Source organism: Hemitrygon akajei, chromosome 1 (assembly GCF_048418815.1).
Source record: "Hemitrygon akajei chromosome 1, sHemAka1.3, whole genome shotgun sequence".
In the NCBI taxonomy this organism is placed as follows: domain Eukaryota; kingdom Metazoa; phylum Chordata; class Chondrichthyes; order Myliobatiformes; family Dasyatidae; genus Hemitrygon; species Hemitrygon akajei.
Window position 1 is genome coordinate 107,623,934 of NC_133124.1, and position 19,207 is coordinate 107,643,140.

At 38.6% G+C, this 19,207-nt stretch overlaps 1 protein-coding gene across 3 annotated transcripts in view; it reads left to right on the top strand.

The window, feature by feature from the left end:
- nbeal2 (neurobeachin-like 2) overlaps positions 1–18,917 on the top strand; it is a 223,152-nt gene extending 204,235 nt beyond the window's left edge. For all 3 annotated transcript variants that reach the window (XM_073049239.1, XM_073049254.1, XM_073049245.1), the window contains 8 exons: positions 928–1,037; positions 2,084–2,256; positions 2,902–2,996; positions 4,974–5,090; positions 6,574–6,735; positions 8,482–8,630; positions 12,818–12,953; positions 14,845–18,917. In XM_073049239.1, the coding sequence (XP_072905340.1) occupies positions 928–1,037; positions 2,084–2,256; positions 2,902–2,996; positions 4,974–5,090; positions 6,574–6,735; positions 8,482–8,630; positions 12,818–12,953; positions 14,845–14,937 (1,035 nt within the window). In that variant the 3' untranslated portion in view covers positions 14,938–18,917. The remainder of the gene's footprint in view (positions 1–927; positions 1,038–2,083; positions 2,257–2,901; positions 2,997–4,973; positions 5,091–6,573; positions 6,736–8,481; positions 8,631–12,817; positions 12,954–14,844) is intronic.
- The last annotated feature ends 290 nt before the right edge of the window (positions 18,918–19,207 follow it).

Consider the following 19,207-nt stretch of genomic DNA (forward strand, 5'->3'; position numbering starts at 1 on the left):
AATACGGGATGTACAATCTGCTAGATGAGGATGTGTCAAAGATGCCTATTCAATTTTGTCTTGTGTGCTCCACTGTGTGAACTTGCTTTACATTTGCTTGTGTGCCATCCAACAGGTTTTAGGTTGGTTTTGATAGATTATTGTTCTTGGATCACTAAATCAGAACAGCGCATTGCCCTTCACCAGCTGTGGAATCTGTACCGGTTCTTTGTAGAGTAATCTAGTCAGATCATTCCTCTGGTCCTTCTCTGCAACCCCTTAAGGTATTTTTTTCTGAAGGTGCCTTCGTTCCCTTATGAAGGCTCTAATTACCTTTGTTTACATCACATTTGGAGACCAGATCATAGTCAATTAACTAGTAAAATACCTTTCCTCATATCTCCCATGTTTCTTTTGCATATCACTGAAGATATCTATGCCTGATGCTTGAACTAACCATTTCTCATTATTTACCATATTAAATCTAGTCTATATTTATCAAATCTCTATTCAAATTCATATGTTACAAAATACCCAAGCTTCTACAATCTAGACTTACTGTTGAAACTTCCTGAATCCACACCTACTCGGTTAAATTTCTTTAGTACCTTCTCTACGATCTTTACACCCTTCTTAAAATATGGTGAGCAGAAATGAACACAAATACACTTATGTCCACCCCATGTTTTATGAAGGCCCAACATAATCTCCAAACCTTTATACTCAATACTTCTGTTAATGAAGTACAGGATCTTTGCAACGTGCTTTGCCACAGTCAAAGATCTTTGTACATACCTGTGTACACTTGGGCAACTCTGTTCCAGTGCACTCCTTACAATTTTGTCAGTTGATCAAGATTGTCTCTTATTCTTTCCATAAAAATGTAGCATTTCTTATTTTTCTGACATTTTGATGGGCCTGGCTCATTTACTTTTTTGTTTCTCTCAGGTAACAGTGAGTATGAATGGTTTGATAGGAACTCATGGCTGGTTGCCATATGACAAAAATATTTCAAATTACTTCACTTTTACCAAGGACCCGATCATTTCCAGTGTCAAGTAAGTTTACTTGTTTTCCGCAGTTTATAAAACTCCACCATAATTCTGAGTTAAAGTCTTCTTCAAGGTTTACATGGAAGCAATTAAATCACTATCTTCTTTAAAACTCGTAGAGTAATGTAACATTTAAACAGGCCACTTGATCCTACACATCCACATTGGCCAGTGGGCACACATCTGTACTAATCCCACCTTCCAGTACTTGGCCTGTAGCCTTTGGCACCCAGGTGATTCCTCATTGAGAAACATCTTGAAAGTTGCAAAAGACCCAGACTCCACCATTCTCCCAGGCAGTGTATTCCCAATATTTACCACTCTATGTGTGAAAAGGTCCCCCACAAACACCTCTAAATCTCATTCCTTATTCTAAATCTATGGGTCCTCTAGTATTATCTACCTCTGATATGGAGAAACATTTCCTGCAGTCTACCCTATTTATACACCTCGTAGTTTTATATACCTGAATCATGTCTCCATGTATCCTTCTCTGCTCCAGAGAAAATAGAGCTCACCTCATAACTGAAAACCTCATTCCAGGCATCGTCCTGGCGACTCTTAATCATGTTATCTGCCTGTGCTACCACCTTCAAGGATCTTTGGACTTGAAACCCAAGTTCCCCTGTTTCTCAATACTCCCTAAGTGTATATTCCAGCCTTATTAGTACTCCCAAAACAAATAACCACACATTATTCAGGATTAAACCCCATCTGCAATTTCTCAGCTCATTTCACCAAGGCATCGCTATCACCTGTAACCTAAGACTCTGCTCAACACTGTTAACATCCCACCAATCTTAGTGTCATTTGCCAGCTAACTAAACGTGCCTCTTGCACTCACAGACAAATTATTCATGTATATTTCAAACAGCAAAACTCCCAGCAGCACCGATCCATGTCGAATACCACTAGTCACAGACAGTCAGTCACAAAAACAAAAACTCAGATATTGTGTTTCCTTTAACACCCACACACAAACTCTTAAGTTACTATCACCTTTCAAACTTAAATGGAATGGATTTTCTTTTATCCTGTTGCTATTTTGGCAGGACTCAACGCTTCCTGTCTGGCCCACTTGCTCCTGGCATCGATTTATCACCAAAGATCCTAGTCATTTCCCACGATGGAAAGCTCCTCTTCAGTGGTGGTCACTGGGACAACAGTCTCCGGGTTACATCCTTGAGCAAGGGCAAAGTCATAGGACACATCATGAGGCACATAGGTTAGTACTGACCTAACTTCATCACCATGTAATTATTTATACTATGTTCATCAGGAAAGAGAAAAAAATACTGCACCCAGCATCGAGATTTATTCACTCAGATACAGGTCATTCCTTGTGGCTCAAATGACCGATCTAAAACCACTGCAGCCATCTTTATATGAAGTGTGGTTCTGACCATTGAAACATTTTCTCCTCGATGCCCACTGACCTCATTTTTACTAGGGGTCATTGATGCCACACTGAGTCGACTGCTCCTTTGAAATCTGGAATTCAGCTGTCTGGTCCATGTTTGGATCAAGGCTGTGGCAAGATTTGGAGCCAAGTAGTCCTGGGGGACCCCAATCTAACCATAAATGAGTAGGTTATTGGTGAGTAAATGTTGCTTGATAGCACAGTTAATAAGCTTTTCATCACTTTACAGGAGTAAACCTCATCAAATGCATTAATTACAAACTGTGAAATGTTTGGCATAGTACATCAGAAATGTGCTCCTCATGTGAACCCTGCTCAGTTGACCTCAAATTGTTTTGATGCCAACGACGGGAGTTTGGAAATTTCTCACCCTTGCTTTAATAAGCAGCAAGGGTTCTAGTTAATTGGCCGTGTATTTTTCTTACTGAATTACAAATTTTCTCCCTACAGATATTGTAACTTGTTTAGCACTGGACCTCTGTGGCATTTATCTGATTTCTGGATCAAGAGACACCACCTGCATGGTGTGGCAAATCATCCAGCAGGTAAAATACCTTCCATTGATACATTAGGAAAAATGACATTGTGAGCCGGTGAAAATATTGTCATGTATTCAGAAGAATATACTAACTTGCAATGTGTGCAGTGCAGGTTCACTAAATATAGCCAATGTTCATTTTATCAAGATAATAGAAAGTTGATGCATTATGTGATTTGAAATTCTTGGCAGGTAGGATAGAGAGAGTGTTAATTTAAACTGATGAGGTCTGGACAATGAGATAAAACCATAAATTCGGAGAAGTTAGGAAGTATATTTCATCCACAGAAGGATGAAATGTCTACAAAAGTAGTAAATGATGGCTCGATTACCAATTTTAATAGCTTTTTGCTGTATGAGAGAATGATTATGGAGCACCAGAATCTCACCGCTGAACAACCAGCCCGTTTCCAAGAGGTAATTTCCTGATTTCCATTCATATAAGTAAGAGGTGAACAGTGGCTATGTATTTGAATGGAAAGCTTAAAGATGTCAGACTGTTGTCAGTCATGTGAATGTTAAATTAGAGAATTGACACTGTATTTTATTTATGGATATAGCTTTTTTTATACTCTGAACTAGTACACAATGTGTATTGTGGATAGCAGGGTCTTGCTGTTGGTCTTTCAAAGAACTCCACACTTACAGAGGATTTCTGTGGTGCCTTTCCAGATATTCTTCCCAATAAAGTGTAAGCTGTGTTTAAGGAAGTGTGGTACACAGCAAGATTACACAAATAGACCTGTTTCTTTGGGGAAAAAAATAGGAAGTGCGAGAAATACTTGGCAGGCCTGTGGAGAGCAAAATGGAAAAAATGTTTCAGACCCTTCATCAAAACTGGGAAACGGGAAACAAAACAAGTGTGTTGAATTTGCCGTTGGGGGGGGGGGTGCGGAGTGGAATGAATAAAGGGAAAGTCTGTGATATGGTGTAAACCCAATATTTTCAGAGCCATTTATTAACAGTTGTCTGGGAGACGTTAAAGAATTGGAACTGTAAGATGCAATACACAGCATTTGCTGTGCCTTTGAAATGTACAAGGATGCTGAAAACACCCATGAAAACAGAGAGCATCTGTGGAAAGAGAAAATCTGAATGCTTCTCCAGATGGGCGATCTTGAATCAGAATTATAAATTGGAAAACTGGTTTATACAAAATTGTTGAACTTAGTGTTAAATCCTGTGGATTGCAACAATCCTGGAGAGAAGGTGAAGTGCTATTCCTTGAGCTCACACCGTTGGAATGGTGTAGGAGATCAAAGACAGAGAAGTCACAGTGGGAGTAAGATGGAGAATTAAAGTAACTGGAAGCTTTTGGTAGTCCTGTAGACTGAACTGAGCTGTTTGCAAAGCTATAAATGATACTGTTGAGAAGTAAATATTGGTTAGGCCTAAGGTAGAACTCCCCTGTTATTTTGCTAAGAACTTTTCAAAAACACAGTCTAAATTTAAAATCTCATCTAAACTTCAGTACATCTGACAATCCAGCAATGGTGTTCCGGAGCTTGGACTTTACATTTCACAGCTTGGGGATCCCCAGAAGTTCATTAGGTACTTTGGATTGTAGCCACTGTTACAGAAATGTAGCAGCCAATATGCATACAGTGGGCATTTACAAATAAATGTGAAAATGTCTAATCAGTTTGTTTTTAGTGCTGTTAACTAAAAGATTAATATTAGCAGGGACACCACAGTTAATAACCTTAATTGAAAAAATTTAATTAAATCTTTCAATTGTAATTGAGTAAGACTATGTAATCTTGTTTTAATATCACATCCCAAAGCAAACAGCTGTCACACTACAGCAATCCCATAGTAATGCACTTGAGTGGGAAGCCCAGTATTTTGTGTTCAAATCTCAAGTGTGCTGTAAATGAATTGTAATTGATACATTCAGAATTCCTTCTGTTAGAACAGTTTAAGGAGCTATTGTATTTTTAATAAAATGTTTAATTTTGTTTATGTTTTATGCATGTATTCTCAGGGTGGCTTTGCTTGTGGATTGGCCCAGAAGCCAGTACAAGTGCTTTACGGACATGATGATGCTGTCACCTGTGTGGCCATAAGCACAGAGCTTGACATGGCAGTATCGGGCTCAAAGGTAGATCACGCTTAACCTGATTATTTAAGTAAAAAGGATTGGGCTAGATAATGAGAATAGTTTGCATTTAGTACCCTTGAAGTTGAGTAGGATCAATCTGGTATCAACCACCTATAGCCATCTGTACCAGGGTTCACATCATTTTTATGCTATGGACTGCTACTATTAACCGAGGTCTCTGTGGACTCCGGATTGTGAACCCCTGATCTGCATCTACTCTCCATCCATCCTGAAACCCACAGAGAATTTGTCATCGCTATTTTTTTATATAATTCCCCACTTCTTTAGTCCGAATGACAATTGTGGTGCCACCTTTTATTTCAAAAATAAACTTTGGTCATTATAAAATATGGAACATAGAAAACCTACAGCACAATGCAGGCCCCTTGGCCTGCAATGCTGTGCCCAACATGTACTTACTTTAGAAATTACCTAGAGTTACTCATAGCCCTCTATATATGTGAAAAGAAAACCAGTGCAAAATCCTTAATGTCAGTACATCCAGTCACATTAACATTAAAAATAATAACATTATTGCCATTTATGTGGCTCCATGGGACAATGGTGGTGCTTTCTAAATTCAGAAATTATCTCCTTTCTTCTAAAACCCTCCTTAACTTACTCTTAATGGCACAGAAGATGGTCAGTCCACAATTGGGTCTTTGATGCCTCCTGGCAGAGATACAATCAATCTCATTCCCTCTTATATTTTTTTCACTGTATTCCTTTGACATAGTTGTCTCTTGCAGGTCCATCAATTCCCCTTGGACCTCTTGCCACTCACCTCATTAGTAGTCATTTATAGTGGCCGATTAATCTTCAGCCTGTCTCTGGGATGTTAGAGGAAATCACAGCCCTCAGCAGATACACACACAGTGAACATACACATCCCACACAGACAATATCCACATTTGGGACAGAACCTGGATCCCCGTAATTGCACACAAGAGAGAAAAAACTGTCTTGCTTTTAATGGGAAATGAGGGGGTAAAGCTAATTTAATTTTAAAGTACTGTGTGGTGCTGGAGTTGGGAAGTTTCCCCCAACTTCATAATGGGGAAGTGTATTCATTTGTTTTTAGTTCTGGATATTTTCCCAGTTTGGACTGCTTTTATTTGTGGAATCTAGAGGGTGCTGCAGTATTATTGCTTCATCCCTGTGATATTTGCCTCACTGACAACACTGGCATTTCCATGTTGTCACAACTTGCTCTGTGTATGTGCCAGAGGACCATCTTCTATAAATGCTACAACACACCTTGAAGTATTTTTAAAACCAATCACATTGCTGTGGGTCAGGTGCTACGCAGGCCTGTGAGCAATTCAGGTTTCAATACCTGGAAGATATTAGAGAACTGGATTGCTTTTTATGACAATCCAGCAGCATCTCTGTCACTTTTATATTTGGGTTCTTGGCTTTGAATTCAAATTCTTAAACTGCCAAAGCCAGGAAAAATTAAACTTTGTTTTTTTTCCTTCCACAGGATGGTACAGTCATTGTGCACACCATCCGCCGTGGTCAATTCATGCGTTCACTGCGGCCCCCCTGTGAAAGCACACTACCCATGACCATCAACAACCTTGTCATCGGATATGAGGGCCAGATGGTCATCCAGAGCAGCATAGGAAGCAGGGCTTCCTCGAAGGTAACAGCATGAATGGAACTGTTTCATTTGAGCAGCAGTGATACTTGCAGTAAAACTAGGGGAGTAATACCCACTGGACAGGAAGCTCACTCACAGAAAGGTTAGGTGAATAAAACTAGATTAATGGAAAACAATTTTTTATGGATAACTCTAACTTTTAACTTCCAATACCCCTCAATTATATCTTCTGCTTTATTTCATCAATCTTTTAGAGAGGAGTTCCTTCTCTTCTGTTCTTCCCAATACATCCCTAAAAGCGTCTCTTTATATACTCTTCACTTTACAGTCCCGAGGGTTAAACCAAAATATTCAAGTACATTACTGATGTTTGTTTCAATTTGACCACACCTACAGAATATCCTTGCATACCATCTTTAAAGAGACATTCCACAAACAAAAGGCAGCTTGGCTTTTCTTTCTAGAGGTCCTGAATGATCACGTATTTCCAAATTGTGGAAATTGTGACTGCGGTAGCACCCAATGCTTTGTATAAGTATAGACATCCCGCCAGGTTGATATTACGGTGTCATCTGGTCAGAATACTAACATTGGCCTGTTGGGCATGTCCCATAGCCTCAGTATTAGCAAGACATTACATAGACAGAGAAGCACAATTCTCCCCTGCTTCTTTAACTGTCCCTATCAATGCATTTGGACTGCCTTATCAAAGGTATTCCCTTTCAGACCTAAAATTAATTGTTTCTCTTTCTACGATCCTATCTAAGAAGGGATAGGGACTAGCAGGGAGAATTAGCATGGGGAATATCTTAGAAAAGAAGGGATACCATGGTCACAGTGCATCTGAGAAGTAAGGAGAAACATTGTAGAAAAGACCCACGGAAGTCATGCATGGTGTAGAGATTACATGGATGAGAATCCAGTTGCTGAGAAAATAGTAGATTTGGACGATGGGAGGGGTGGGGGGGGGGTAAAAGCCTAAACCCACCATTGAAAGAAACTCCTTAATCTGTGCAATTCTCCAATCCTCATTCATACTTACCTACCAAAATCCTAAAGCCCCAAGATATCTGGCTGGTGCACAATAAAGTTCTTAGAAATTAAACAAAATAGGCAATGCATAGCCAAGTTAAAATGTATAAGTTAGCAAACTGCACTCTAAGATAAAAGCTCATGGCAAAGTTAATGTTCCATTTGAAATCTTTGCATCTACTTCCATCATCTTCTCCATTTATGAATGTACTTATCCTGCTCTCCCTTGGATGCATCTTAGTTTAGTCATTAGTTTCCCTTTTGAAATTCATGGTGTCTACACATCATTATATATTTTTCATATTTTTTTAATTAGAGTTTTATTAATTTTCCTGTCAATGACTTTAAGCTAACTGGCCTAAAGTTCTGTGGATTCTTTCTATTTACCTTTTTACATCATATTAGACATCAGTATAGACCCCTCCACTCCCACCCCAAAGTACATCATTCATTAGTTCCTGCCAGTTTGAATAATTACAGATTGTTTTCACTGTTGCTGTCCTACTTCCTTAATAATTTATCAGTCTTTAAGCCCACTTGTTTTTCACTTTTATACACTTTTAAATTTAGTTTAATTTTCTCATAACTTTATGCCCTTCTACTATGAAGATTACCAGTGCTAAGAATTTGGACCACATTGACCTTTGTTGCTTGAATGTCACCTCAATGTCAATTTAAGTAGTCTTTTGTGGGATTTAATGTCCCATATCAGTCATCACCTTTCATCATTATGCCTGCATTTTATTTTTAATCCAGGATAAAATCTTCTTGCACCTTTATTCTGTGAATGGCAAGCATTTAGCATCTGTAAGCATGGACGAGCAGGTGTCTGCAATGAGTATCGTTGAAGAGTTTGTGGTGTTGGGTACTGAGCAGTGCTCTCTGCATATCCGTGATCTCCAAAGGTAGGGTGCTCTGATTTCTAACCCATTGTATAGCAAGTAGAGAACAACAGCTTGTCATCAAACTCTGAGGAGGCTTGGAGGAGTGTTATCAACTCAAAATTCTGTTTCCTGGCTTTCTGCCTACAATTTATCAGCAACCCCAGCTCAGCTACCATACTGACGAAGATGGTCCCAGATCCGACTAGCGAGTGAAACCAGTTATTCTGATAATATTGTTGATACAACATAGTGAAGCCATACTCTGTATCAGGAACCATCCCATACCCACAGAGAGAGTTTTGGGATCAGTACAAGATGATGGGTTGTAAGGTTCTTTGAATTACCATCCTAGCAGCGCCTTCTTTCCAGATTTTGCTTTAGAGGTGGGTGCATGTTTGTGAACATGAGGATTTCTGGATAGAGCTGAAACCGTGAAGTTAAATGGTTCTTGACAGAGGACACAGAGAAAGTGTTTAGAGCTTCCTCACTTAAGAAAGTGAGAAAATATTCTTCCCTGTGAACAGCTAACCTTATAAAAACTTAGCTAGTTAGTATTTTCTTCTGAATTATCTGGAATGTTGTTTTTAGTTACCTCTAAAAATAATCAAATTGAGGTTGTCAATATTTTATTCTAACACTTGAGGACAAGTTGTGTGTGGGACATGGTGCAGCTGGAATTAGTGGCATTGCCTCTATATTACAGGTAATCACAGGCTTAACAGAGGTTCACTAAGCCAAAGTGTGATCTGTAAACTTGAACATTGTGTGAAATGATATAAGAAAAAGAAGAAAAATAAAATAATACACATCAGTCAGTTACCCATTCCTGAATTCTGATCTTTTTTATAACATTTTTGTTTTCTGCATTTTATGCAGAGGTAATTCAGTGCCAGGATATTTAGAAAAAAGCACAAACCACCTGAGTTCTTTTTTTTTTAAGGTTAACAGATCATGAGGGACAAAACAAATCCCACATAAATCAGGAAGCTGCACATATTTTCTCTGTGTTCTCTGTCAATATCCACTGAATTTTATAGCACTGGATTTATCTGGACTTACTTAAAGTTCATGAATAACGTGAAAAATCTGAATTGGAGGCCATGCTAAGAATGGTATTTCAAAGAATTTTACAGCGATTATCCTTATATGATCTCTTTGAAATTGCAAAAAGTGCCCCAACAGACTTATACTCACCAGTACTGTAATCCACTGCTGACAGTGATGGACATATACTCCAACGTTACTTAGTTCAGATCTGTATCCTCCTGTACAGTACTGACATCAAACTGATGTACACAGATTGTACTTACCAGTTCTGTGCCTGGCTATTACAGAAACAGGCTTGCACCCAGCCATGTTGCACCCTATGTTACAGGAGCTGCGGCTGTTTCTGATGTCAGGTGCAGTTTAGAACCTGAAAGTAAACTCTGCATTGGATAGGGTTCCAGGGCCATACCCTCAGAGGAGGGGAAATGATTCAAGTCCAACTTCAGATCCACGGCTGCAGTCTCGTCAGTCCTGCAGGGCATTTCATGCTTATAGCTGCACAATAGTGTCACCAGTTTCCTCTTTTGAAGAGCTAGAGTTATTCTGGTGAAATCTAGATGCTCTTCAGCAGCCTTTATTGGTTTGATGAAAAGAATGGTATCCCATTATAAATATCCATAAACATTACTTTAATTTTCCTGCAGAAAATCTTGGACTGTATGGACTGTTGACCACCCTACCCGTGTGTCATTTGCCCTGACAGATTTTGATGGAAGATTGTAGAGGGAATGTTACCCCATACCTAACCTATAACACTTGTTCCATTCACTTACCTCTAACATAAGTCTAATGCCTGGCCTGTCCTGGAGTTGGAGGAAAGGGGCTTGTTTTGCTGTTGTTGTATTATTGCTTGTGGTGTTCTCTTTTAATGTGTTCTGTGTTGTTTGCCTGGTATTGTGGGCATGCTATATTGGTACCAGGAGGTGTGGCAACACTTGCAGGCTGCCCCCAGCACATCCTTGGGTATGTTGCTTGCTAATGCAAACAACGATTTTACTGTATGTTTCCACATACATGTGACAAATAAATCTGAATCTGAATGTGTGTCCTTTTGTTTTCTTCACCATGAAAGGACTGATCTTCAATTCTGGAGGCAGAAAACTTCCATTTCATTATGGATCTCATGAACTCAGCTACATTTTTTACTACCTGGCGGCAAAGTAAAGACCTTTACATGGCCCGGTACAATGATGCTGAGTTTATACATCCAAAATCCAGGCAGGAAATAGGGTTGAGTATTGACTTTTGGGCAACAGGAGGAATTAAATTGAGGGTGGGTTCCATAAACTTGGGTTAATGTTTCTTTTTTGAATATTGAGGGTAATCTAATTAAGGTATTTAAAATTATTTAGGGATTCATTGGAAGAGACACAGAGAATAGTTGATTTCCATTGCGGGAGAACTCAGAAGACGAAACAACATTTTTAAAAAACTAGAACACCGCCTCTTAGAAAACTAGTTGACAATAATATTTTTTTTTGAAACATGCATACAAGATTGCAGAAATTTGTAATCATAGAGCCATACATCATAGAAACTGGTACTTCAGCCCAACTCATCCATGCCAACTCTCTTGTCCAACAAGCTAGTCCCATCCGTCCATGTTTGGCCCAGAAGCCTCTAAATCCCTCCTCCTCATCTAGATGGATTTTAAATGTCGCTGATTTGCCCATCCCAACCATTATTTGTAGCAGCTCATTCCAAATACACACCACTCTTTGCATAAAGAAGCAGCCTCTGATGTCCCTTTTAAAATCTCTCACACCTGATTTTAAACCTGTGCCCTCTTGTTTTTAGTCTCTGTAGGAAGACTATGCTTTCACTCTGTCTATGCTTGTATATCTCTATCAAGTCACCCCTCAGCTTCCTAGATCCCAGGGAATTAAGTCATAATCTCTACCACCTCTCCTTGTAATTCAGGTCTCTAAGTTCAAGCAATATCCTGGTAAATCTTTTCTGAATTCTCTCTAGTAACATCTTTCCCATAACAGGGCGACCAAAACTGTATACAATACTCCAAGTGCAGCATCAACAATGTCTTGTAGATTTGTAAAATAACTTCCTAATTCCTATACCCAAAACCATGATCGGTGAAGGCCAGTGTGCCAAACACCTTCTTCACTCCCCCATCATCTATGATACTGCTTTCGGAAACTATGCACTTACACTCCTAGAAACCCACTGTTCTACAGCGCTGCCCCCGGCTCTACCATTCACTATATAAGTCCTACCTTGGTTTGATATTCTAAAATGCACTACCTCACAGTTATCTGGATTGAAAGCCAATTGCTAATCCTCAACCCACATACCTAGTTGGTCAAGCTCCCCCTGTAATTTTTCATAAACTTCTACGTTATTTACTATACCATCTACTGTAGTATCATCCACAGTCTTACTAACCATGCCATGTACATTCACAGCCAAATCACTTATATAAATTATAAATAACTAATGACCCACCAGACACAGGACACCAGTCCAAGAAACAACGGTCGAATGTCACCCTCCGCTTACTACCACTGAGCTAAATATGAATCCAATCCCCTATCTCCCCTGGAGTCTGAGCAATTTAATCTTCCAGACTATCCTGCCATGAGGGGCCTTGTCAAAGGCCTTCCTAAAGTCCAGATAGACAACATCCACTGCCCTATCCTCTTCTATTCTCTTGGTTATCCCTTCAAAAAACTCCAAGACATTTGCTAACTGTTCCGAGTCAGACCCTTCTCTTCAAGTATTCCTGGATCCTATCTGTCAGAATCCACACCCACCTACCCTTCCCACCCCCCCCCCAACAATTTACCCACCATTCATGTCAGACTTATTCCAGCAGTTATCTGGCTTTTTTTTCTCTTCTAGCGATTTCTTATAATTTTTCTTACAAATTCTTGCAAGTTTTGTTCTTGTAATTTTCTTCCTCAAAAGTCTCTGGATTCTTTTTCAAAATGAGTTTCCACATTGAGGCTCAAGGGATTTTGTTCAAGGACATGGACTAAAGCTGAGGAAATGGAACTGAGCTACAAATCAGTCATGATCTAGCTGAATGTCAATATAGGATTTAGGGAATGAATTGCTTGTCTAATCCTGCTCTTAAGAACATAAACAAAACTTGAATGACATTCTCTGCGGCCAGATATATTAATTTGTTACAATTTTGTTTTCAGTTTGAAGAGTGCAATGCAACCAATGATCATGAAGGTTCCCATCCACTGTGTCTCTGTTACCAAAGATAACAGCCATATTCTCGTTGGTTTGAATGACGGGAAACTGATTGTGGTGGCATCAGGACGGCCTTCTACGGTGAGGACAGAAATGAAAAATGTACAGGAAAGTGGGTGGGATACCAGTAATTAATCAACTTGCATTTATTTAGCTTTTTTTTAATGTCAGAAAACATCCAAAATGCACTTTCTAGCTATAAAAGTTAACCTCAGGCTTAAAATAAACTAATTAGGTGACCTGATTTAAAACCTACTCAAAGAGGTAGATTTTCAAGAGAGTTTAAAAATAGAGGGGTGGAAACATCTTAACTTCAAATGCTTAGTCTTTGTTTATCTGATCTGTGTCAATGGGAATCGTGGGCAAACTGAGGTAGTGGGTTCAAGACACACACTGAAAATATAATCTAGGCTAAAAAAAAACAGGCGCAATATTGAGGGATGGTGCTACATTGGAAGTTACCAAAATATAACTTTTTTTTAGAAAGTTTGAAGAGAAGTAAGTCATCCCTGCCAACTTTTATACAGCATCACTGAACACAAACAAGAAGTTATTACTTTAGAAATTCCTTTTATACTTATAACTTTCCATTACTATTTTACATTGCAAAATTTACAAAACTGCAATGTCAGAACTCCCACGTGAAACAACTGTTTCAATTTTAGTAAACGCTATTCCATTCATCTATTGACAAATGGTGGCACGTAATCTTGCAGCTGCAAACTCGCAAACTCTTCTTTAAAGGGGCACAATACCAGCAGTACTTTACCAGCTACAGTGCAGATTCAAAATTAGCATTTATAATGATGGGAAAGAGTGTTTCCAAGCTCTCAGGGTCTGGATAGTTGGTGGAGAACACTGGCCAAAAGATGCATCTCTTCTTTGCTGGGGTCCATGTAAACCCACCAGGCCAGATACTCCAGGGAGGATAGATAGATAGATACTTTATTCATCCCCATGGGGAAATTCATGGGTGTCTGTAAAGAGAAAGATGATATGGGTGCAGTGTATGAAAACCTGCAATTTGTGGAAATCTTTAGTTATAGCCAATTAAAGTGCCATTTCTACTTCCTTCTGAAGACCTAAAGGAAAATAGATGATGTTTTCTGTCCATGAGCATGGAGCTCGGATGACTTTCTTAATATGACAGTAACACACAGACTGTCAGATGGGACACAGATCAGCAGCGGCAGCCAAGAATGATCCTGAGGTGTTTCCATGAACTTGACATTGATTGAGAGAGCGGTATGATTGAGGATGTACTTGTGGGAGGCCTGAGTTTTAAGTGAAGGCTAACCTGTTAAGATAGTGTCTCACAGAGAAGTCTAGCTGTGAACATGAGACCCTTTAAACTGGCTGGAAAGGTCTCAGACCATAATACCTTCATTATATCTTCTTCAGTGGCAGACAAAATTGACTCAAGCACCTGCATTTAATATAAGATCTAACTGAATGATAAAATGGTTTCAATAGGCTTGAATCACCTCCTACTGAGCTTGAGTTCCAGTTTCTTTAATTTCATGATGTGGGTTCAAACACATTAAGGACAAGATTGAACTTATTTCCTTCTAGTTGTAATTGAGTTGGTGTGTAATGTCCTGAACCTGAATCAAACATTCTGTTCTGATTAAATATGAAACAGCTCTCACCCCCTTCCCCAACAGTCTTCTTTTGAAGGAATGCTTCAGTTATTTCTAATGGAATCCTGGCACTTTTTAGGGATTAAAAAAAAAACCGTTTAAAACTTGACCTTTGTTGACTTGGGGTACTCTTAAGATTATTGAAAGAGCCCTCCAGCTTCCAGCATCCTGACTCAGGTCTGTCTTGTGTATTGAATGGTCAGGAGACAGATCATACTGCTGGTTTGCTGTATACAAAGACCAAATGGTTTAGTAATGGCCAGCACCTTTAGGAAAGAGGGGTAAGGAGCTGAAAGCAATATCTCTTATTTCAGTGTATTACCTTGTTTCAGATGCGTTCAGGTCAGTTCACCAGGCGGTTGTGGGGTTCCACCAAACGGATGTCTCAATTGTCATTTGGAGAAACAGAGTACAACAAAGACTGACATAAACACAAAGTAAAACTCAAATACGATGAGCTGAATTCCACCAAGTGTCTACTTCCTGTTACATTCATCAAAAAAAACTTTATTTATTTAAAAGGAAATAAATGAAAACTGAGCAGAGCTTGAAGGCGGGAGAGGTGACAGGTTGTGTGTCTTCGTCAGCAACGTGATGAGCTGCTTTCAGCAACCAAAGCACCTATTTGAACCTAAGAGATTTAAAGGGTTCATTGTTTACAAGAAAAGTGGAAAAGGATCTGATGCCTTAAATAATTCAAGGATTTTTAAACCTTTTTCCACCTGGAATTGTCGACCTTTGGCAATTTCTATCTGCACAGTGCAAACTACTGTAATTTGTAGTATGATTTGTTCAGAGGGGTTAACTCGATTTTTTGAGGGATGGAAATTTTATTTTATAATTCATCTGTATCTTTGACTTTTTTAATCACATTGGGAAAGTTATAAACACAGTATGACATATCACTCAGATTTAAAACATTTGTGCTGAATTATCTTTACCTATTAAGTTGCTCCCTGTAACAAGTTGCCTTTTGTTACATAACAATTGTTTTTGCATTATTTACTTTTCTACTGTAAATTTGCCCATTGTGAATGTCTACTGTTGATATTGAATGTTAGATTAAGGACTCTTGAATCCGGGGCTGCTTCAAGCACCCTTTCCTATTGATAGAACTGCAGTATGAACTGAAAGATAGTAGTAGAGAGGAAATTGGTGTAATGGTGTAGTTGCTCTTGTGTTTGATTGCAGCATTTTCTTTTGACATCGCACTTCTACCAAAGAGACCAAACTGCGGGCTATGACTTTCTTCCAGTTGGATTATGTTAAAATTCCCTCATTGAAAGGATGAATTGCCGATATTATCCTCTGTCAATTTATGTTTTACAAAGAATAATAACCAGTATCAATATTCAGAGTTATTCATTGTAGATAACTATTACTACAACAGTGCCTTTTCCAATTTGCGATCAGGGCGGCAATTCATTTCTTCCATTTAAGGTCCAGCTCCTCTCCCTACAATTTTCCCTGTGCTTCAAAATTTTAATCTAACATCACACGATTTCCTCTCGTGTTCTTAAAATGTTTACATTGTATCTTAAGATACTGATTGTTATTTTTTGTCCAATGTGTTTCTTACAAGGCTGTAGCACTCTGAAAGTTTGACACTTCCAATCATTCTGCAATCTATCAACTTTCAAATTAAACCTTTCAGTCATTATTTTGTGATATTTTCCCTTTCTCTATTCTCAATTTTACAACTATGCTGTAGTATAAATTTTCACTATTCTTTTATAGAGTATAAAGTTAATTTCCTAAACTGAAAACAAAAACAGATTTAAGTATTTGGATCTGGTTTCAGAATCTAAATGGAATTGTTTTGAGTGGTAAATAATATACAGGAAGTCATTTGAATCACCTTAGACCAAGTACAATTAAATTGGACATCTACAATTCATCTCTACCAACTTGAATGGTAAAGGAAACAAGGGGAGATTCAGCTGGATTTCCATCTCCTAATACAGAGCCACTTGAGGATAGGCTTGAGCAAATGTGCCAGTCCTTGAGTTTAAACAATCTCTTGATGCTCACTCATTCAGCTCGGGTTTTATGAATGGGCATTTGGCTAAAATTAGTGTCACAAGATGCTGGAATTAAATTACATGCTCAGGATGGAAATGGAAGGGTGAAAGGTCCCAGATATTGAAAGATCTGATTTGAGCTGCCTGAATGTGTTTTAGTTTTGCACATTAATTTGGTTATAAATGCTACTGAAATGGAAGTGGAGAATTGTTCTCCTGCCATTAATCTAAATGAGGTCCTCATTTCATTTCTCATAGACAGTGGCTACTATTTAAATATCCTCCTCTAGCTTAATTATTTTCTATGGCCTAGTGACTCTATATCTGTACCCTACAATAAGATTTGGCACACCTTCAAAACATTTTCATTTTATTCTTTAATGAACATGTAATTTTAATGGGAAATGGATTTAAGTCTGCATGCCTTTTATTAGGTTTTATAGTTTCATCAACAGCACCCATCACTCCCTCCCCCAACCTTCCCCAAATTAAAATTTTCAACATCTACAACAGTGATTCCCACCTTTTTTTTGTGTCAAGGACCAATACCATTAAGCAAGGGGTCCATGGACCCCAAGTGGGGAGCCCCTGCTCTAGAAGGACAGGGATTTATGCATTTGGAAACATCATCATCTCTAACATTTTATCAGAATTGCATGCATTGATTTGTACATATAATATTGTTTCATCATTGCTGCTGGGTTAAAATATTGGACATCTGTCTAATAGCATTGTAATGAATAGCTTAACTATATGTCATAGAAGGTTGCCCACCAATAACTTTTAAGAAGGACTGAAGACCAATGGTGGGCCTCAGAACTACCATCCTCAATAGCCTGTACATCACTGATGGCTGTTAATCTCCAGACATCTGCTTTCCTTATCAGATAAGTGGGAATACCTGATCTTTGATATCATTGCTTTGTAGGTAGAGGGGCCAGCACCAAAAATGAAAGCTCTTGTATGTGCTGATGTTCCCCGTAATGTGTAGAACTCCTTTCACGCTGCTGGTGGAGTGTTATTGCCTTTAGACTCGTGAACTTTTAAGACAACAGTTGAGATAAAGGGTTTGGAATGGAAGCTAACAGTGAGCACAGTGACCCAAATTTATGCACACATTTTGGTTTTATCAATTCTCTCAACCAAGACCCCCCCCCCCCCATACTTTGAGTCTGTTTCCAAAATTGCTATTCCAATTGCTTATTAACATAATTTAGTAAAATCTAACTTAAGAAAAAGGGAACAATTTACCAGCATTCTTCACCTAAACCTTATCGTCACTGCTGTAGTGCACATACAAGGTTAACACTGACTCCCAAAAAGGGCACTCTAAGCACTATGGTGGCAAGAGACTGCAAATTAAATAAGCTAGTTTTTACCCCTGAAGTATTCCTTTCAGCTAAAGTGAGAAGTGACTAAAACTGACCTCATTACTCTAGCATTAGGAGTTGGGAAAGGTTCATGTTAACTACTCCTGACCACTAATAACATCAAGTTATCATTGCTATGAAGTCCCCTTGCATAAGTGGACACTGGGTTCTGCTGTCACCACAGGAGAAAGTGTCCAAGCTTATACAAATAAGCAATGAGACAGTGGCAAGCCTGAACCATATAGTCAGATGACTCAAGGCAGTTATGAAACTACACTTCACCAAGGAAGGAGAAGATGGAGGTGGGAATAAGCTTTCGTACTGGTGTTTTTGGTGGGGTGGGGGGCGCTGGTGGAAAAGTGTGAAATCTGTCTATTTGACAGCAACAATTATCAAGGTATTTAGCTGTAGGACAATTTTCAGTCCAAGTTACATCTGAAATTAGGTGAGATAAATCAGCAATATGGGTTTCAAGTTTCTGAGTTTACTCCACTGCCTGACTGGAAACAAGACTTTTACTGAGTACATTCCAGAGACATCAAGTTTTTTAAATCTCAATAAATCTGTGTAGAAGTGAAACAATTTCTTTATTTTATGTCGTGTGTGTGTGTGTGTGTGTGTGTGAGAGAGAGAGAGAGAGAGAGAGCGCAAGAGAGAGAAATAAATTCTTTTTTAAAAAAAGGAGAACGTGCCTTAAATTTATAAATTGATGGCCTTCTATTGACCTGCATCTGATCTCTTATTGCTTGTGACTTGAACTTTTGCTTTGAAAAACACTGAAAATATATAAAAATGTATTTTAAATCTTCCATTTGATTCCCTTTGTATTTGTTGAGAAGTTATCCTGCAAAGTTTTAAGGTTTGGAAAGATTTCTAAAGCTGTCAATACTCACATTCATTTGCTGCTCCTAATTCCTCATTCTTAATGTTTCATTTCCTCTTTCATTGTCATTTATTATTACTACTCCAGTTGCTCCTCTCATTTCCTCCTTTAAATAAAAACATGAAAAAATATATGGAGAAGAACTTTCTGTTAAGTACAGTATGGTTTGAGATAAATTCTCTCCACTTCTGTAGGATTAGCTGTTCAACTGTAGCAGATAATGCTCCCAACTGAAAACCAGAGGCCTGACTACTACTAATACATTTCGAGAATTTGAATTCTGAAAATATAATGCTGGTGTCAGTAAAAGTGTCAGGGATAGTTTTAAACTGCCATATAATCCCAAGTGGTTCACAAATATACCTCCTCAAAGGAATTTTTCAATACATGATCAAATTCAATTCAACTGTATGCAAGACAT